At 43.2% G+C, this 18,780-nt stretch overlaps 1 protein-coding gene across 7 annotated transcripts in view; it reads right to left on the bottom strand.

Annotated features, from left to right (window-relative positions):
- The window catches only part of TSR3 (TSR3 ribosome maturation factor), a 31,372-nt gene that overhangs the window by 11,476 nt on the left and 1,116 nt on the right, over positions 1 to 18,780 (bottom strand). For 2 of the 7 annotated variants that reach the window (XM_073361556.1, XM_073361559.1), the window contains exons 2-6: positions 18,343 to 18,559; positions 15,129 to 15,322; positions 12,114 to 12,287; positions 10,085 to 10,148; positions 9,835 to 10,007 (exon numbers count right to left, since the gene is read on the bottom strand). In XM_073361556.1, the coding sequence (XP_073217657.1) occupies positions 9,848 to 10,007; positions 10,085 to 10,148; positions 12,114 to 12,287; positions 15,129 to 15,322; positions 18,343 to 18,559 (809 nt within the window). In that variant the 3' untranslated portion in view covers positions 9,835 to 9,847. Of the gene's footprint in view, positions 1 to 1,363; positions 1,469 to 3,098; positions 4,677 to 7,322; positions 7,508 to 9,774; positions 10,008 to 10,084; positions 10,149 to 12,113; positions 12,288 to 15,128; positions 15,323 to 18,342; positions 18,560 to 18,780 lie in introns of those variants that run through there. The other 5 variants (XM_073361555.1, XM_073361558.1, XM_073361557.1 and 2 more) reach the window with 5 other exon arrangements.

The following is an 18,780-nucleotide window of genomic DNA, read 5'->3' as shown; positions in this document are numbered from 1 at the left end:
AGAGCATTTTGGTCATCTGTCTAGAGCAGGGATCAGCAACCTCTAGCATGTGGCCCATCAGGGAAATCCGCTGGCGGGCCGGGACAGTTTGTTTACCTGCTGTGTCCACAGGGTCAGCCGATTGCAGCTCCCACAGGCCGTGGTTTGCCGTTGCAGGCCAATGGGGCTGCGAGAAGTGGCGGCCAGCACATCCCTCGGCCCACACCACTTGTTCAATATCTTCATTAATGATCTGGAGGATGGTGTGGATTGCACCCTCAGCAAGTTCACGGATGACACTAAACTGGGAGGAGAGGTAGATACGCTGGAGGGTAGGGATAGGATACAGAGGGCCCTAGACAAATTGGAGGATTGGGCCAAAAGAAATCTGATGAGGTTCAACAAGGACAAGTGCAGAGTCCTGTACTTAGGACGGAAGAATCCCATGCACTGCTACAGACTAGGGACTGAGCGGCTAGGCAGCAGTTCTGTAGAAAAGGATGTAGGGGTTACAGTAGACAAGAAGCTGGCTATGAGTCAACAGTGTGACCTTGTTGCCAAGAAGGCTAACAGCTTTTGGGCTGTATAAGTAGGAGCATTGCCAGCAGATGGAGGGACGTGATCATTCTCTCTATTCGGCATTGGTGAGGCCTCATCTGGAGTACTGTGTCCAGTTTTGGGCCCCACACTACAAGAAGGATGTGGAAAAATTGGAAAGAGTCCAGCAGAGGGCAACAAAAATGATTAGGGGGCTGGAGCACATGACTTATGAGGAGAGGCTGAGGGAAGTGGGATTGTTTAGTCTGCAGAAGAGAAGAATGAGCGGGGATTTGATAGCTGCTTTCAACTACCTGAAAGGGGGTTCCAAAGAGGATGGATCTAGGCTGTTCTCAGTGGTAGCGGATGACAGAACAAGGAGTAATGGTCTCAAGTTGCAGTGGGGGAGGTTTAGGTTGGATATTAGGAAAACTTTTTCACTATGAGGGTGGTGAAGCACTGGAATGGGTTACCTAGGGAGGTGGTGGATTCTCCTTCCTTACAGGTTTTTAAGGTCAGGCTTGACAAAGCCCTGGCTGGGATGATTTAGTTGGGGATTGGTCCTGCTTTGAGCAGAGGGTTGGACTAGATGACCTCCTGAGATCCCTTCCAAACCTGATATGCTATGATTCTATGACATCTGTCGGGGCAAGTATAATGTTCAGAGGGAGGTTGTTAATGTTGTGGAATTTCTGGAGGAAGCCAGAACATGGTAATTGTGGGTGGTCTTGTTATTGTTGTAAAAGATTTCTTTGAAGCAGAGTTCCCCCCCTCATGACTGTAGGGGTGTTAATGGGTCACTTCCCTTGATGGATTGTTGACATATGTTAACTGCTTATGCTAAACAATCTGGACCACCTTCTGTTTATCTGCGCCACTCTGAGAACATTTCCCAAACCTGAAGAAGAATTCTCTGTAAATTCAAAATCTTGTCTCATCAATAGAAATTGGTCTGAAATCAACAAGATGAAATTCTAGATTACCACAATGGATCCATGATCAGGAGAATGGAAATGCATCTGAAAGCACCTTTTGCCTCTTCCCTTAGCTGTGGCAATCCGTGCAGCCACAAGCACATAAGAATGGCCATACTGGAGCAGACGAATGGTCTTTCTAGCCCAGTATCCTGTCTACTGACAGTGGCCAGTGCCAGATGCTTCAGAAGGAATGAACAGGGAAAATAATCTGGCAGTCTGGGGTTAGGGGCACCCAGAGCATGTGGTTGCATCCCTGACCATCTTGGCTAATAGCCATTGATGGACCTATCCCCCAAGAACTTGTCTAATTCTTTTTTTGAACCCAGTTATAATTTTGGCCTTCACAATGTCCCCTGACAATGAGTTCCACAGATTGACTGACTGTTTTTTTTGTATGCAGAAGTACTTCCTTTCGTTTTAAACCTGGTACCTATAAATTTCATTGGATGACTCAGTTCTTGTGTTATCAGAAGGGGCAAATAACATTTTTTTCTCCACATCCTTCATGATTTTATAGATGTCTATCATATTCCCCCCCTTACCTGTCTCTTTTCCAAGCTGAACAGTCCGTCGTCTTAATCTCTCCTCAGATGGAATCTGTTCCATACCCCTAATCACTATTATTGCTTTTTTCTGTTCCATTTCCAATTCTAATATATCTTTTTTTGAGATGAGATGACCAGAACTGTATACAGTATTCAAGGTGTGAGCATACCATGGATTTATATAGTGGCATTGTGATATTCCTTGTCTTATTATCCATCCCTTTCCCAATGGTTCCTAACATTGTTAGCTTTTTTGACTGCCTCTGCACGTTAAGTGGATGTTGTCAGAGAACTGATGCCACAATCTTTCTTGTGATAACAGCTAATTTAGACCTCATCATTTTATATGTATAGTTGGGATTATGTTTTCCAATGTGCATTACTTTGCATTTATCAGCACTGAATTTCATCTGCCATTGTGTTGCCCAGTCACATGAGATTCCTTGGTAACGCTTTGCAGTCTGCTTTGGACTTAACTATCTTAAGTAATGTTATATCCTCTGCAACCTTTGCCAACTCACTGTTTACGTCTTTTTCCAGCTCATTTATGAATAGGTTTAACAGCACTGGTATCAGCACACATTCATGGAGGATACTACTGTTTACCTCTCCACCATGAAAAGTGACCATTTATTCCTACTATTTATTTCCTGTCTGTTAACCAGTTATTGATCTATGAGTGGCTCTTCCTTCTTATCCCATGATTGCTTACTTTGCTTAAAAGCCTTTGCTGAGAGACCTTGTCAAAAGATTTCTGAAAGTCCAAGTACACTATATCCACTAGATCATCCTTGTCCATGTTTGCTGATCTCCTCAAAGAATTTTTATAGATTGGTGAGGCATGATTTCTCTTTACAATAGCCATGTTGACTCTTCCTCAACATATCATGTTTCTCTGTGTATGATGATTTTGTTCTTTACTACAGTTTCAACCAATTTGCTTGGTACTGATTGAGGATTGCCTCCAGACCCTTTAAAAAAAAAAATTGGCGTTACATTAGCTATCCTCTAGTCATGTGGTACAGCTATGACCTTGGCTTTTTTGTTGATAAAAGTAACCTTTATATTTCCTATGAGAAGAGAGCCCTGAATTTCACAAGGAAGAATGTTCCTTCTTTTCTCCTGAAACCTGTTTTATTTTAGTTTCCTCTCCCTTTATTACAGTGCTTAATAGTTCTACTTTTAACACTGTATATATATATCCTGTTTTACATAATGAGAATGTCCTGGTTTGCATTTCTGAAGTGGTGGTGTTTTGTACAAGACATTGTGACCCACACAGATGATCTCAGTAGCTAAAACAAAACTATTATGTCAGACTGGCATTTTACTCAATGGCTGTTTCGACTTCCTACAGTCATCAGTGAGACCTTCAGATGGAATATTCAACACACTGCAGAGCCAGCTAGTGAGGCCTATGCTTAGGTAGATTTATTTTGCTTAGGCCAGGGATTCTCAGCCTTAGTGTGGACCACATCTTAATAGCCAACTCTCCTCCCAACTGTAATTGCTTAAGATCCCCGTGGCACCTAAAATTAAATGCTTTCAAGGAAAAGTGATACAGTAACAACTCGCTTAGAGTTGTCCCGGTTAACGTTGTTTCGTTGCTGATCAATGAGAGAACATGCTCATTTACAGTTGCGCAATGCTCCCTTATAACGTGGTGTGGCAGCAGCCTGCTTTGTCCACTGCTTGCAGGAAGAGCAGCCCGTTGAAGCTAGCTGGTGGGGGCTTGGAACCAGGGTGAACTGGCAGCCGCCCCATCAGCTTTCCGCTCCCCTAAATTCCTTGTGCTGCAGCTGCCCAGCAGCCTATCAATTGCCAGCAGTTCAGCTGTCCTTCCCCCCACTGCCATGTGCTGCTCCTGCCCTCTGCCTTGGAGCTGCTCCCAGGAGCCTCCTGCTGCTGTGCCGGGGGGGGGGGGGAGGGGAGAGAAGGGGGACTAATGTCAGGGTGTCCCCCTCCGTCCTGCACCTCACTTATCCCATCTCCACGGAGCAGGGGCAAAACACGACAGGGCTCAGGATGGAGGGAGTTTGCTGGCTCAGCTTGCTAATCTACTTAAAAAGGCAATGTACTTAAACTGGCGTCAGTATACTTAAAGGGGCAATGCACATCTCTCTCTCTCTCTCTCTCTCTCTCTCACACACACACAGGGTGTGTGTCTCTGCCATGCTGTCTCTATTTGTGCTGACATGTAGAGTGTGAGGCTACATTAACAACAATGGATTAACCCTTGAGGGCTCAGCCGAGTGCTAGTTCATCATTTAGCAGTAAGGCATTCCCTGAGAAATATCCCACCCTCTGATTTCAGTGAAACAGCTGTTTAAAAAACTTGTTTAATGTAAACATATCAATCCACCATAATGTGTAACATGCATGTTTTTATATTTGTATTTTACTTTTAATAAAATATAAAATCAGTTATGATCACACTGAGTAGAACAGTATGTTAATTTAAACTCTTGGGGGGGGGAGGGGGAGGGGGTCTACTTACCATACCTAGGAGAAAAATACATCTGTCCCTTTGTAGCAGAGTTTCCACAGACCTTGGGTTTCTTGTGAAGCAAGTCCTAATTTTTCTTTCATTAGAAACTCAGAGAACAGCAGCCAGAGTTTAAGGCAGTTAAACCTTTACCTTTAATGAGAGCAGAATGTAGCACTGAGGGATATGTTTTATGACCCAGTGGAGAGGACAGTACATGCAGCATTACTAGTGAAAAGTGCAGGAGATTGATATCAGACTGAGTTAACTTCACATATAAGCAGCAAAAGCCTTGATGTGGTCTGAAGGCATTAAGTATGTCTTTGATGCAGTCAGTACTGTACAGTAATGTCCAAGAGAGTCTTTCCCTGCCCCCAAATACCTTTGCATATGGAATATGTTAAATATTGACTGTTGAAGGGGGTGATTAAATACAGTTTTTCAGGCTATCAAATATTTTTACACTAGATCTTAATTGCTCTGGTTCAGTATTATAGCACATTAAAGCTACCGTGTAACAGCTATGATTGTGTGTAAAGCAGGAATTCATGTTTATTGCTGGTCTCAAAACACCAACAGCCAACTTTAAGCAGTGTGTTCTCTTCAAAGGCTAAAGCAATCTTTTCCCCATCCTGTTCCCTGCCTTGCAGAGACTATGTATGCACACTCCCCCACTCTCCCATTCCTTTCCCTAAACATGGTCAAGGCTTTTATTCCCCCTACCTTCCTTGTGTCTCCTGGCTCTAGTGTACAGCAAGGTACTTGTTAGGCTCCCACTGCAATCCATCTCCAGCTGGGCACAACTTCAGGGTTTGCTCTGCTTTAGCATCACCACCTGGACCATTTTCATGACAGCTTAAATTACATTTCTAATGCTAGATATAATTCAGTGTGTCGTTACCATGTTTCCAAAGTTGTTGATGGTGGCCAGTTATAACAAATGCTGCTTGTATTCAATAATATCTAGTACCACAAAGTTACAATAAGGCCATTGCAGAGAAACTAAATGAATTCTTTGTAATGGTCTTCATGGCTGAGGATGTGAGGGAGATTCCCAAACCTGAGCCATTCTTTTTAGGTGACAGATCCGAGGAACTGTCCCAGATTGAGGTATCATTACAGGAGATTTTGGAACAAATTGATAAATTAAGTCACCAGGACCAGATGGTATTCACCTAAGTTCTGAAGGAACTCAAATGTGAAATTGCAGAACTACTATCATTTACATCAGCTTCTGTACCAGATGACTGGAGGATAGCTAATGTGATGCCAATTTTTAAAAAGGGCTCCAGAGGTGATCCTGGCAATTACAGGCCTGTAAGCCTGACTTCAGTACTGGGCAAACTGGTTGAAACTGTAATAAAGAACAATATTGCCAGACACGTAGATGAACGTAATTTGTTGAAGAGTCAACATGGTTTTAGTAAAGGGAAATCATGCCTCACCAATCTACTAGAATTCTTTGAGGGGGGTCAACAAGCATGTGGACCAAGGTGGTCCAGTGGATATAGTGTACTTAGATTTTCAGAAAGCTTTTGACAAGGTCCCTCACCAAAGGCTCTTACGCAAAGTAAACTGCCACGGCATAAGAGGGAAGGTCCTCTCATGGATTGGCAACTGGTTAAAAGACAGGAAACAAAGGTAGGTATAAATGGTCAGTTTCAAGAATGGAGAGAGGTAAATAGTGGTGTCCCCTAGGGGTCTGTACTGGGACCAGTCCTATACAACGTGTTGATAAATGATCTGGAAAAGGGGTGTCATAAATATAAAGGGAAGGGTAAACCCCTTTAAAATCCCTCCTGGCCAGAGGAAAACTCCTCTCACCTGTAAAGGGTTAAGAAGCTAAAGGTAACCTTGCTGGCACCTGACCAAAATGACCAATGAGGAGACAAGATACTTTCAAAAGCTGGGAGGAGGGAGAGAAACAAAGGGTCTCTGTCTGTCTATATGCTGCTTTTGTCGGGGACAGAACAGGAATGGAGTCTTAGAACTTTTAGTAAGTAAACTAGCTAGTATGCATTAGATTATGATTTCTTTAAATGGCTGAGAAAAGAATTGGGCTGAATAGAATAACTATTTCTGTCTGTGTATCTTTTTTGTAACTTAAGGTTTTGCCTAGAGGGATTCTCTATGTTTTGAATCTAATTACCCTGTAAGGTATCTACCATCCTAATTTTACAGAGGGGATTTCTTTACTTCTATTTACTTCTATTTACTCCTATTTCTATTAAAAGTCGTCTTGTAAGAAAACTGAATGCTTTTTCATTGTTCTCAGATCCAAGGGTTTGGATCTATGCAAATTGGTGAGGCTTTTTATCCAACATTTCTCTGGAAAAGGGGGGGTGCAAGTGTTGGGAGGATTGTTCATTGTTCTTAAGATCCAAGGGTCTGGGTCTGTAGTCACCTAGGCAAATGGGTGAGGCTTTTTACCAAACCTTGTCCAGGAAGTGGGGTGCAAGGTTTTGGGAAGTATTTGGGGGGAAAGACATTTCCCAACAGCTCTTCCCCAGTAACCAGTATTTGTTTGGTGGTGGTAGCGGCCAATCCAAGGACAAAGGGTGGAACATTTTGTACCTTGGGGAAGTTTTGACCTAAGCTGGTAGAGATAAGCTTAGGAGGTTTTCATGCAGGTCCCCACATCTGTACCCTAGCGTTCAGAGTGGGGGAGGAACATTGACAAGGGGTAAACAGTGAGGTGGCAAAATTTGCAGATGATAAAAAATTACTAAAGATAGTTAAGACCCAGGCAGACTGCGAAGAGCTACAAAAGGATCTCTCAAAACTGGGTGACTAGGCAACAAAATGGCAGATGAAATTTAATGTTGATAAATGCAAAGTAATGCACATTGTAAAGCATAATCCAACCTATACATATAAAATGATGGCAGTCTAAATTAGCTGTTACCACTCAAGAAAGAGATCTTGGAGTCATTCTGGATAGTTCCACTCGATGTGCAGCGGCAGTCAAAAAAGCAAACAGAAAGCTGGGAATAATTAAGAAAGGGATAGATAATAGGACAGAAAATATCATGTTGCCTCTGTATAAATCCATGGTACACCCACATCTTGAATACTATGTGCAGATGTGGTCGCCCCATCTCAAAAAAAGATATATTGGAATTGGAAAAGGTTCAGAAAAGGGCAACAAAAATGATTAGGGGTACAGAACGGCATCCATATGAGGAGTGATTTTTCAGCTTGGAAAAGAGATGGCTAAGGGGAGATATGATTGAGATCTATAAAATCATGGCTGGTGTAGAGAAAGTAGGTAAGTAAGTGTTTACTACTTCTCATAACACAAAAACTAGGGGTCACCAAATGAAATTAATAGACAGCAGGTTTAAAACAAATAAAAGGAAATATTTCTTCACAGAACGCACAGTCAACCTGTGGAACTCCTTGCTAGAGGATCTTGTGAAGACCAAGTCCATAACAGGGTTCAAAAAAGAACTAGATAAATTTATGGATGATAAGTCCATCAGTGGCTATTAACCAGGATGGGCTTGAATGGTGGCCCTAGCCTCTGTTTGCCAAAAGCTGGGAATGGGCAACTAGGGATGGATCACTTGATGATTACCTGTTCTGTTCATTCCCTCTGGGGCACCTGGCACTGGCCACTGTTGGAAGACAGGATACTGGGCTAGATGGTCTGACCCAGTTGGGCCATTCTTATGTTCTTATTCTACCTTGTCACAGATCCACAGGGTCTGGCCTAGCCTGTAGCCAGTCCCTTAGGAGTGACACCTAAAGATCTACCAGTTCCACAGGGGCAGGCCCATAGAGTCCACAACTTTGAAACTGGACCTTTGTGCACCAGTGATCCCCATCTCGCTCTCTGTGGCTCCCTGCAGTGAATTTAACCAAACTAGATGCCTGCAGGAAGCTTGTTCCTATCCCTTCTGGTGAAATGTTCTATTTGCAACAACACCAAGCAGCCTTTCCAAAACAAGGTAACAATATATTAGTTACCTGGCATAAAGAATCTGAAAGTCCTTAGATCAGCATACAGAAGCAAAGTTTCAGACTGATTAAAGTCAGGGCCCCTTGGAGCCATGGTGCCTTAGGAACTCTTTGCTTTCTGTCTTTTTGTCTGAACCAGGTCAGAGCCCCATGTGCCTGAGTGCTCAAGCTCTTAACCCAGCCACCTGACCCCTTTTGCCTTTGTTCGCCAGCTCATGGCCTTTACTCTGTGCTTCCCTGAAGAGAAGCGTGTGTGGGAAATCTCCTCTCTCTTGTCTGTTGGTTGCCAAGTGTGAATGTCCCAGCCCTGGGGCTTCCATTGTCTCATCTGGATCCACTATTCACCTCATTCCTTCCCTTTATACTCAGGACACAGCAATGCAAAGCCTCGAGGGAGGCTGAGGTGCACACAGGAATCAGAAATATTACCAAAATCCCCATATTCATCACACAATCCTAATATATGTCATACAAAGTAAATAATGCTTTTTCAGCAAGATGTGTGCCAGCTACAAAGTACTACTGTTTAGAGATGAGAAATCCCTGAAAGCCATCCTGCTTTAAAGAGCAGAGAAGCAATATCTGAACCAGTTTTCTTTCATGTTCCTTTGTTCCTCCTTGGGCCACTGATGTTTAAGGGATTCTGTCACTGCATGCCCTGTAACCTTGGGTTCCTTAATGCTATGCCACTATGGCTCAAAACCCTGACACCACTAGCCAGCATAAGAATCTCAACCTGGCTTCCAGCAGCCTAGTTACTTCTTGCAAGGTGACCCCAACAGCGTTTTGAGTCCCAAGTCTCTCAAAATCTGTTTAGGCCAAGTCCTTAATTACCAGATACTTGGACTACTCCCCTCTGCTCTATCACCCCCAAAGAGTGAAACCAGCTCTCCATGTTATCAATTCACGTTTGGACTTATACTCTACACAGTGTGCACGACAGACCTGCTTGGGGTAAAAACTGTTGATGCGCATTAACAGTTCACTAATGTGGTTTAGTTTAGTCCCCTTACAAAGGAATTATTAATGTGCATCAGCAGTATGCACATGGACAGTTTGGCTGCAGCAGACTATTGGAGGGTAGATTCATACCGCAGCATGCCATGAACTAATGTGCAGATAACCCTTGACATAAAGGCTTCAGCTAGAGAGATATATGCAGGCAGACCCCTGTGCCTCCTTGTTGTCCTGCTGAAGTCAATGGAGTAGGCACAGTGGTCCCCCACAAAAACCCAGTTGCAGGAGTGGAGCCCAAGTCATTTCACTGTTCATGGAAAAAGTCTTGACAACATTTTTAAATTTTCCTTTCAATTATATTCGTGGTTTCTTTACACAAATTTTCAAAACTCACTTTTATAAATTCTTTAATCTCTTAGTCTTGTTTTAACTCCCTTCCAAATAACTGGTTTATTGGCTGTTTGTGCAGCAAACTTTTCACTGTCATCTTCTGTATTATCATCATCATCATCACCACCACTGTCACTGCCATCCTCTTCACCAGAATCTTCATCATGTTGTGCCATTCTGAAAATAAGAAGTTTTTCTCAGAGGTATAAAAGCAAAAGAACTTTCTGAAAGGAGAATGAAAACAAAGTAATTACCCTATGGAGCTGATTGGTCTGTTAGGATTTGAAAATTCTTTTCCTGAGTCAACATCAAATGGATCTGAAAAAAAAACATTACATCTGGTAAGTGTTAAGTTTAAGATTCTTTCTTCACTCAGAGAGGAAAATTAAAGGGATTCTACTGACTAAGCCAACATTTGGCTCTATATGAGGAAATCCAGTGAAGCACTGCTGTTCATCTTGACACTTTGAAAACCAGGCCCCTTCCCTTTAAGGCATCTCCAGTTGAGTGCCCAAAAAATTGAAGCACTTAAAATCACTAGTCACGTCTGAAAATGTTGGCCCGAAGCTCCACCTCATTGACAGCTGTATCCATAACCTAAGTGAAAGCAGATACTTTAAGAAAAGCTCACAACAAATTGCCTTTAGTCAAGCTGTGGAATGTGTCAGTTTTGGCTTGAGAAAAACAGATATAAATTAAAGTAAAACTGACTCCTTTACAGTGCAATAAAGTATACATTTCCCAGGGACCTTTAAGGTTGATTGTAGTAAGTAGAGGGGAGGCTTATATTAAGTCTCCCTGTAATACAACCTCCTCTGTACAGTTGTCGGTTGCTATACAGGTGAGTATACATACACAGCCTCTGCAAATCATAAATAGCTTTTGATAAAAGTGTTGGAGAGGGGCTCCTGACAGGAGGGAAGATGATTTTGAGTAAATGAGTCTGAACTTGGCCTCACCTCAGAGTGGACCAGAAATCAACCCAAGTCTCATCATCAGAAATTCCAGCTGACACTTCCATCTGGAAATCAGTGAGTTTCCAAAAGGTTAAGAGTCTGAGTAGACCCGAGCCCAGTCTTAAGAGTGGGAGAATTGCAGAATTCCATCTCAGAAGTGGTAAAGGCACAAAGCCTGACAACCAAGGCTGTAGTCTGAAGGACCAGAAAGGAGACAAGTGCAGCTAGCCCTGTGACCGTGACAGAGGCCATCTAGTCCGCCTGCCTTTCTGAAGGACCAGAATAGCCTTGTTCCTTCGGATCTACTCAGGTGAGTTTAGGGATTCTTTTTCTAAATGTTTCAAGTAACTGGGTTTCCACTTCCCTAGGGAGACTATTCTATTCCATAAACTAATATACTCCAGGGACAAGAAGATGTCTGTTATTCAGCTTAACTTTTCATTCAGTTTCATCCCCTTAGCCAAGACACCAGGGGCTGGCTGCCTGCCCTCCCCCTCAGAATGTGGATGAGATGCACCCGCCACCTCCCACCTTTGTGGGGAGAAGTTACTGGCAAAGCCAGGACACCATGGTTGCAGGCTTGGGTCATGTGAACTGTCAGCGCATTGTTAGCCTAGGGAGGGGCACGGGACTTATGCACCCAGAGCAGGGAGGGGAAGTGACAGTGGCTAAGAACTGCGGCCTTCACACACACTTGGGCAGTTTGTGTTGGGATTTTTTTGTGTGCCTCCTGCAATGAAGTGCTTTCCCATGAGCAAGGGGGAGTGAGAGGGGAGACAGAACATGCAGGCTGAAAAACCACTGAAGGAGCCTGAACACGGGAAACTGGCAGCAGCTGTGAGACATGGAAACTGGGAAGGAATTGTACTATACTTTTAGTACGTTACTTTTGACTGACTACATCTGTCTGGATTTTTTAGATAGCATTTCAGGCAGGGACTTTCAATCTTCTATTCTGTCTGTACAGTGCCCACAAAACTGGGGGCCCGATGCCTGGCTGGGACCTTTAGGAACTGCCACAATACAAACATGAATCTAGTTTTAAATTTCTGCCAATATTTCTCCTCTCTAGGTCTTCTCATATTTATCAGTCCTCAGTGTTGAAACTTCCCAGTTCAGCACTTGTAAATGTAACAAGTGAGCTGTTTACCTTCTTTCTTCTTTAATTCCCTGAAAACATCCTTTATAAAACTAATCAGGGCAGCCACTCTGTTGGTAAATTTATGTCCATGTAATGCCTACTGAGATCTTTTTTCATCTTTAGTAACAGAGCATTTGGAATTGTTAGGAAACCACATGGAAAGGTCACTCAAAGGGAGGCTTTTACCTATATCTTCAGTTTCTCTTTCTTGTGCACTTGCTAAAAATTCCTTTTCAACTTTCAGCACCTCCTCCTGGCAATGGCAGGCCGCATATTTCTCCAAGAGATTTTTGTTCAATTCAAGAAACACTTTTCCCCATTTAAACTTTCTCAGAAGAATGGTGGCTAGATCAGAGAACCCTAAAATAGAAAACAAATATGACCAGCTTCTCTTCAAACATGGGACTCATAACAAAAAAAGCTTACAGCTGCCTTGATATTCAATCAGCATAAGTTCAATGCATAGCATCTGTCACTAAAACAGTGATACATGAGACATTTGTCAGCATCTTTGAATGTTTTGGAATCTAGGTCTGGAAACAGGAGACTTAACTTGAGTGCCTCAAGTGAATCCAGGAGAAATCCACTGCGTTCTAGTTAATCAGTCTCCTGAATGTGGAAATATAAAATGTTGTACAGTACTGTGTAAACAAAAGGTAGCTCTCTATGCAGCAGTCAATCAGCCAAAGTCTACTGTTAACCCACTTCCAAGCCCTCAGAGTGGAAAGTGTGGGTCTATGATGGTTTCAGTCTTCCTTCTCTAACAGGACTCAGAGTGGCGATGGACAACTGTTCCTTGACCACCTTGAGAACTTGAGACATATCACAGGCTCTGCTGACAATATGTGATGACCACCAGCTCTATCTCCTCCCCAGCAGATGCACCAAACCTCATCCCAAACATGTCCCAATACCTTCCAGAGATTAGCAGGAGGAGGATGTGCAGCTGGCTCGAACTAAACCCATTCAGGACTGATGTGTTGCTGATGTGAAATGGAAACATATCAAAGAGCAGCTAAGACTTGGCACTCACTATCAGAGCATCTGCCACCCACTTGTTAAGGAGGTACAAATCTCCTCTGGTTACTAGTAGACTACACTTGATATCTAGCAATAATAGTAAGCATCTTCTACCTCTAGCTTGCCAGGATACTGCACCTCTTCTTTTGGAATGAGGATCTGGCCACAAAAAATGACATGTCACCTCCACAGTGGACCTTTTAAACTTACTGTATCTGGGGCTAAAGATGCAGGCAACATGGAAAATCCAGTCTGTGCAGAATAAAGTGACCAGCTCCTTAGCAGGAAAATACAATGAACACATCAAAGATGCCCACTGGCTCTCTGTAGCAAAGAGGCATGGCCTCCCTCAAATTGACAGTGAGGGAGGGCCAGATGCCCCCTGATGGGCAGAGCCAGGAAAATCATGCCTGCCATGCCAGAAGCAGAGGGGCAAGGCAGGAGCAGGACCTATAAAAGGCGGGCCTTGTAGCTCAGTTGGGTGGAAGCCACTGAGGGAGGCAAATGCTTCTACCTTGCTGCTGGAGCCAGAGCCTGCTGTGGGCTTTCGCTGGCCCAAGGATTCATCCGAACTGCCCAAGCTACCAGACATGCCCGATGCTGAGGAGCAGCTGGGATTACTGCTTGCAGCGTACCCAGGGGAGACAGAGGACAATCCAGAGATCCAGGTACACCCCAAGGGAAGGGTAGGAAATGGCCCAGGGACAGCCGACTATGGTCTGGCTGGGTCGCTGCCTGAGTCTGGTTCAGCATGTTGTGGCTGGATCCCTGCTGACTCAGTGGCAGAACCCTCTGCCATTGTTAGGGCCCTGGGCTATGATGTGGTGGAGTCAGGTGGACCCGTGTGACCCTACCCTCTGCCACCCCACCTTTGGCCAGGAGGCCTATGGGAGTCTACCACTGGCCTGGGTCCCCCTAGACTGTTGGGTTCTTACCCCTGTCTGAGAGGGCTGGAGCCCTAGATGGCTGGTACCCTGCCCTGCTTGTGGGCTGCGGTCCCCAGATTATTCAGTGGTCTGCCCTTCCTGAGGGTTGGCGCCCTAGACTGTGCTTGGTACCCCGCCCTGTCTGAGGGCCTGGGTTCCCACACTATACCTGGCTTTACCCTACCTGAGGGTTGGGCTTTAGACTCTTTGGTGCCCTGCCCTACCTGAGCGCTTGGGCCCCAATCACTCGCTGCTCTACACCACTGGAGGGATCGAGCCCAGAGACCGCTAACTTCCCCCTTGTCTTAGATTGTCATTCCAGCAAAGAGGCATGGCTTCCCTCAGAGACTGACAGCGAGGGAGGTCCACACATGCCTACACTCTCAGTAGCGCCAATTTGAGGCCCTAGTTTTAATCTTCAAGGTCCACAATGGGTGGGGGCCCAGCTGCAGCCAAGACTCCTATTCCAACACAACAAGAGCTGGTTTAAATTTTTCAGAACCAACCAATGAAGGTTTTCAATACCATGGAACCCCATTTATCCAATCTAATTGGGAGCAGGGCCAAATCCGATAATAAAAAATTAGACTAATCTGGAGAATGGGCACAGAGCTTTAGCTCTGGCTGGCAGAGCTTCTGCTGTCAGCTCTGGCTTCAACTGGAACCTCTGAGCCCCACCACTTGGGTGGTCAGCCCTGGTTTGGGTAATACGGACAGCCAGATAATGGAGGCTTGGATAAATGGGGTTCTACTGTAACTTCATTAGGAAATATTGAAGCTTTTCTCAAATCAGCTCTGTTTATGATCCCCTGAAACAACTCTACTCCTTCTAGCTAAGAGAAAAGCCTTCAAGAGTTAAAGATAGGGTATTCTCACTGATGATCGGCCGCATGCCCAACTGGAGAAGATAAGACTGAGCAACTGTATTCAGAGCACAATGGAAGTGAAGTAACCAAAGACAAGGCATTACATGTGTGGATACTAGTAATGGTATACAAAGTGGTCAAACCTAGAAGTAAAGAGCAGAATCCATAATGGACCACTCCAGAACTTGCTGTATTTATTTAGTGCTTGATAGTGCAGGGTTGGATGCTCAAGAATCTTTTAAGATATGACAGATACAGACCTTGAGCAAAACATTCTCTACATCTGTCCACTGAACAAGATGTTGATCAAAAAATTACTTAAAAGAAAACTACAATAACGAACACACAGTCCTGATTTTTTTCACATTAGCTCCACATTATAGCCTTACCAACAATACAGAAAGTAGCAGCTAAAGCTTCCACGCAGGACAGCTTGCACGGTCGGCCGTAGTTTACAGGATTTGCTGCCACCAAGTAAGGCAACAGTCGGAGACAGCCTCCCCTCATTTTACTAAATGGTGTTTCTTCCAACTTGGCCCACGAGCAATCTATGACTGCAACTCCATTCTGAGCTACAACCTGTCTGAAAAACAAACTTTATTGTAGTTGGGCATCTAATATCTCATTTTAAATGTTTAGTTCTTTGGATTAAGGCTGGTACTGTGTACAAGAACTACCCCCCCCCCAAAGTGCAAACAAGCAATTTTTCATACGTGTGTTAACTGACTTGCCAAAACACTCCAAGTATATGGCAGAGCTAGGAACATAGAGTTCAGCTCTTCTTAGTGCGTGTGCCTTCACCACAAAACCATCTTTTCATTGTGAAAGAATGGACCTTTTTCAAGCTCCACAAGATACCATCACTTCTACAGTGTCAAGTCTCCCGAGAATAAGTGCTCTAGTTAGCAGGAATTTGATTATTTTCTTACTTGATTCATGGAACACACCTTCACAGATAAAGAGAAACTGATCACAGAACTAAAAATTAATGGTAACTTAGGTACAAGTGATCATGACAATCACAATGTGCAAGCAGAGTAAAGTTCAGACCAGTGATATATATTGCTGGTGCTTTAAAAGGGCCAATTTCACAAAGCTGAAAACAGTTGAGCCAAATCAGTTGGGAAGAAGAATTTAATCAGAAAAATGTGACTGATAATTGGGAATTGTTTAAGAACACCTTACTAGATGCCCCAAAAGCCACAATCAAAGAAAAAAGTTGTACTGATTAAAAACCAACAATCTGGTTGTGTGTGAAAATGGAGGCATCTATAAAAAAACAAACAAAAAAAACATACATGGAAGTCAGAAGGTAGGAATTGTAGAAAATTGACCAGCGAAGCGAAGGGACACAAGGATAAATCTATGGTCAGCTCAGTTCAGGACAATATGTTTAAGTATTAGGAACAAAAAAAGTCTTAATGGTACTGGTCCATTACTAGATTAAAAATGGCAGAATTATCAATACTAATGCATAAAGGAAGAAGTGTTCAGTAAATATTCTGTATTTTGGAAAAACAGATGATGTAGATATATGACAAGTCTCGTTCCATTCCACTAGCATCTCAGGAAGATATGAAACAGCAGCTATTAAAGTTAAATATTTTTAAATCAGCACCCAAGAATTTTAAAAAAGAGCTGATAAGGATCTCTCTGGACCACTAATATTGATTTTCAGTGCATCTTAGAACACCGAGCAAGTTTCAGAAGACTGGAAGAAAGTTAATATGGTGTCAATATTTAAAAAGGGTAGATAGGATTTCAATTGAACTTTGATCCCAGGCAATATAATGGAACAGCTGATATGGGACTGAATTACTGGAGAATTAAAAGAGGTTAATAGAATTAATGCTACTCAAGATGGGTTTATGAAAAATAGATCCTGTCAAACTAATTTTCATATCCTTTTGATGAGATTACAAGTTTGGTTGATAAAGGTAATACTGGTGTTGTACTATACTTAGCATTCTGTAAAGCATTTAACTTGGTACTGCATGACATTTTGATTAAAAGTCTAAAAAGGTATAAAATTAACATGGTACAGATTAAATGGATTAAAACTGGGTAGCTAATAGGTCCCAAGGTAACAGTAAATGGGGAATCATCATCGAGTGGGTGGGTTTCTATGGGGGTCCCTTGGGGATCAATTTTTTGCCCTACACTATGTGACCTTTTTTTTAATGACCTGGAAGAAAACAAAATAATTAATGAAGAAGTTTACAGATGATAAATTTGGGGAGTTGTAAATAATGAAGAGGGCAGGTCACTGATTCAGAACAATCTGGATTGCTTGGTAAAATGGGTGCATGCAAAGTATGTGTTTTAATTTGGGTAAATGTAAACAGCTAGAAACTGTAAGACATACTTACAGGATGAGGGACTCTATCCTGGGAAGCAGAGACTCTGAAAAAGATTTAGGGTTGGTGGTGGATAATCAGCTGACCATGAGCTCTGACTGCAATGCTGTGGCCAAAAAGACTAATGCAAGCCTTGGATCCATAAACAGGGGCATCTCACGTGGGAGTAGAGATGTTTATTCACCTCTTTATTTGTCACTGGTGTAACCGTTGCTGAGATCATGTATGCCGTTCTCATGTCCATAATTCAAGAAGGATGTTTATAAATTGGAGAGGAGTGAGACAGGAGCCACAAGAATGATTAGTAGACTCCAGGAGCTTAATATATTTAGCTTAACAAAGAGAAGGTTAAGGGGTGACTTGATCACCTGCAGCTATAAGTACCTACAGAAGGAACACATTTAATAATGGGCTCTTCAGTCACCAGTGAGACAGGTGTAACAATCAAGCAGATGAAAGCTGAAGCTAATCAAATTCAGACTGGAAATAAGGCATACATTTTTATCATTGGAACAGTTTACCAAGGATTTTGGTGGATTCTCCCTCACTGACAATTTTTAAATCAAGATTTGATGTTCTAAAAGATCTACTCTAGGAATTATTTTGGAAGTTCTATGGACTGTGTTATACAGGAGGCTAGTCTGGATGATCAGAATGTTCCCTTCTGGTCTTGAAATTTATGCACAGGACTGGACTAGATGAGCTCTCAAAGTCCCTTCCAGTCCTGTGATTCTATGACTTTCTGAAATTTGAAGCCTGGATTTCATAGTTGGCAGTTTAAAAAAAAAAAAAAAAGCTACCATGAACTGGGCACTTTAGATATGGAATCACTAGGAAACACTAGTTGTGGGCCTCATAATATTAACCACACTTTACTGTATCAAATATTGATTTAAAAATAAATAAATAAATAAATAAATAAAAAGCAGTAATCTGACCCATTATCAGCATCTCTGCATAATCCTGGGGCCTGTTAAAGAAAAAGGAAGCTACTTTCCATGCATAATTAACTATATTAACGGAATAGGTAAGGCAAGATACCCCCATGTTACCATTTTTGTTGACAATCAAATAATGAAACGTCTTCCTTAGATCAGCTAACAGTACATTTGTTAACATCGGCACAGAATGAACACCAGCACCTCTCTATGAAAACTCATAATACAGCAAGAAGTAAATAAGCATGTGATAGTGGATTTGTACCTAAGAAATAACACTCTAGGACTGCAATTCACATGGAACCTACTTGTCAGCTGCAGAGACATACTGAGTTGCCATAGGACTGAGGATGAGCCCCGGGAATCTCTGATTGAGACGCAGGTTTCGGAGCAGGCCTTTGCGAGCCAATTTCCTCCCCGTGCATTTCTTGGGATCGCAGTGTCCCAGCTCCCACATGGCAAGAGGGCATGGGAATCTCACCTCTGCAGCATCCCCCTCTCCAGCGCCATCCTGCTGAACGCAGGCTGCAAACACAGAGCAGAGCTCAGCCTTCTCCTCAGAGGCCCAAAGACGATAGAGGGAGTGGGGCTTGGCAGCGACTTCCCCACCCCCGCCGCAGGAGGGGCTCAGCAGCAGCTAGAGCTGTCAACCCTGTTTCTCCAGGAGTCTCCCAGAATCGGGCTCTATCTTCCGGAGGCTACTGAAGCCAAACCGGGAGATTTTAGGCTGCTGAAAGTCCAGCAGC

The sequence above is a fragment of the Lepidochelys kempii genome, chromosome 10 (genome assembly GCF_965140265.1).
Source record: "Lepidochelys kempii isolate rLepKem1 chromosome 10, rLepKem1.hap2, whole genome shotgun sequence".
NCBI lineage: Eukaryota > Metazoa > Chordata > Testudines > Cheloniidae > Lepidochelys > Lepidochelys kempii.
This window is presented reverse-complemented; position numbering and strand designations above follow the sequence as displayed.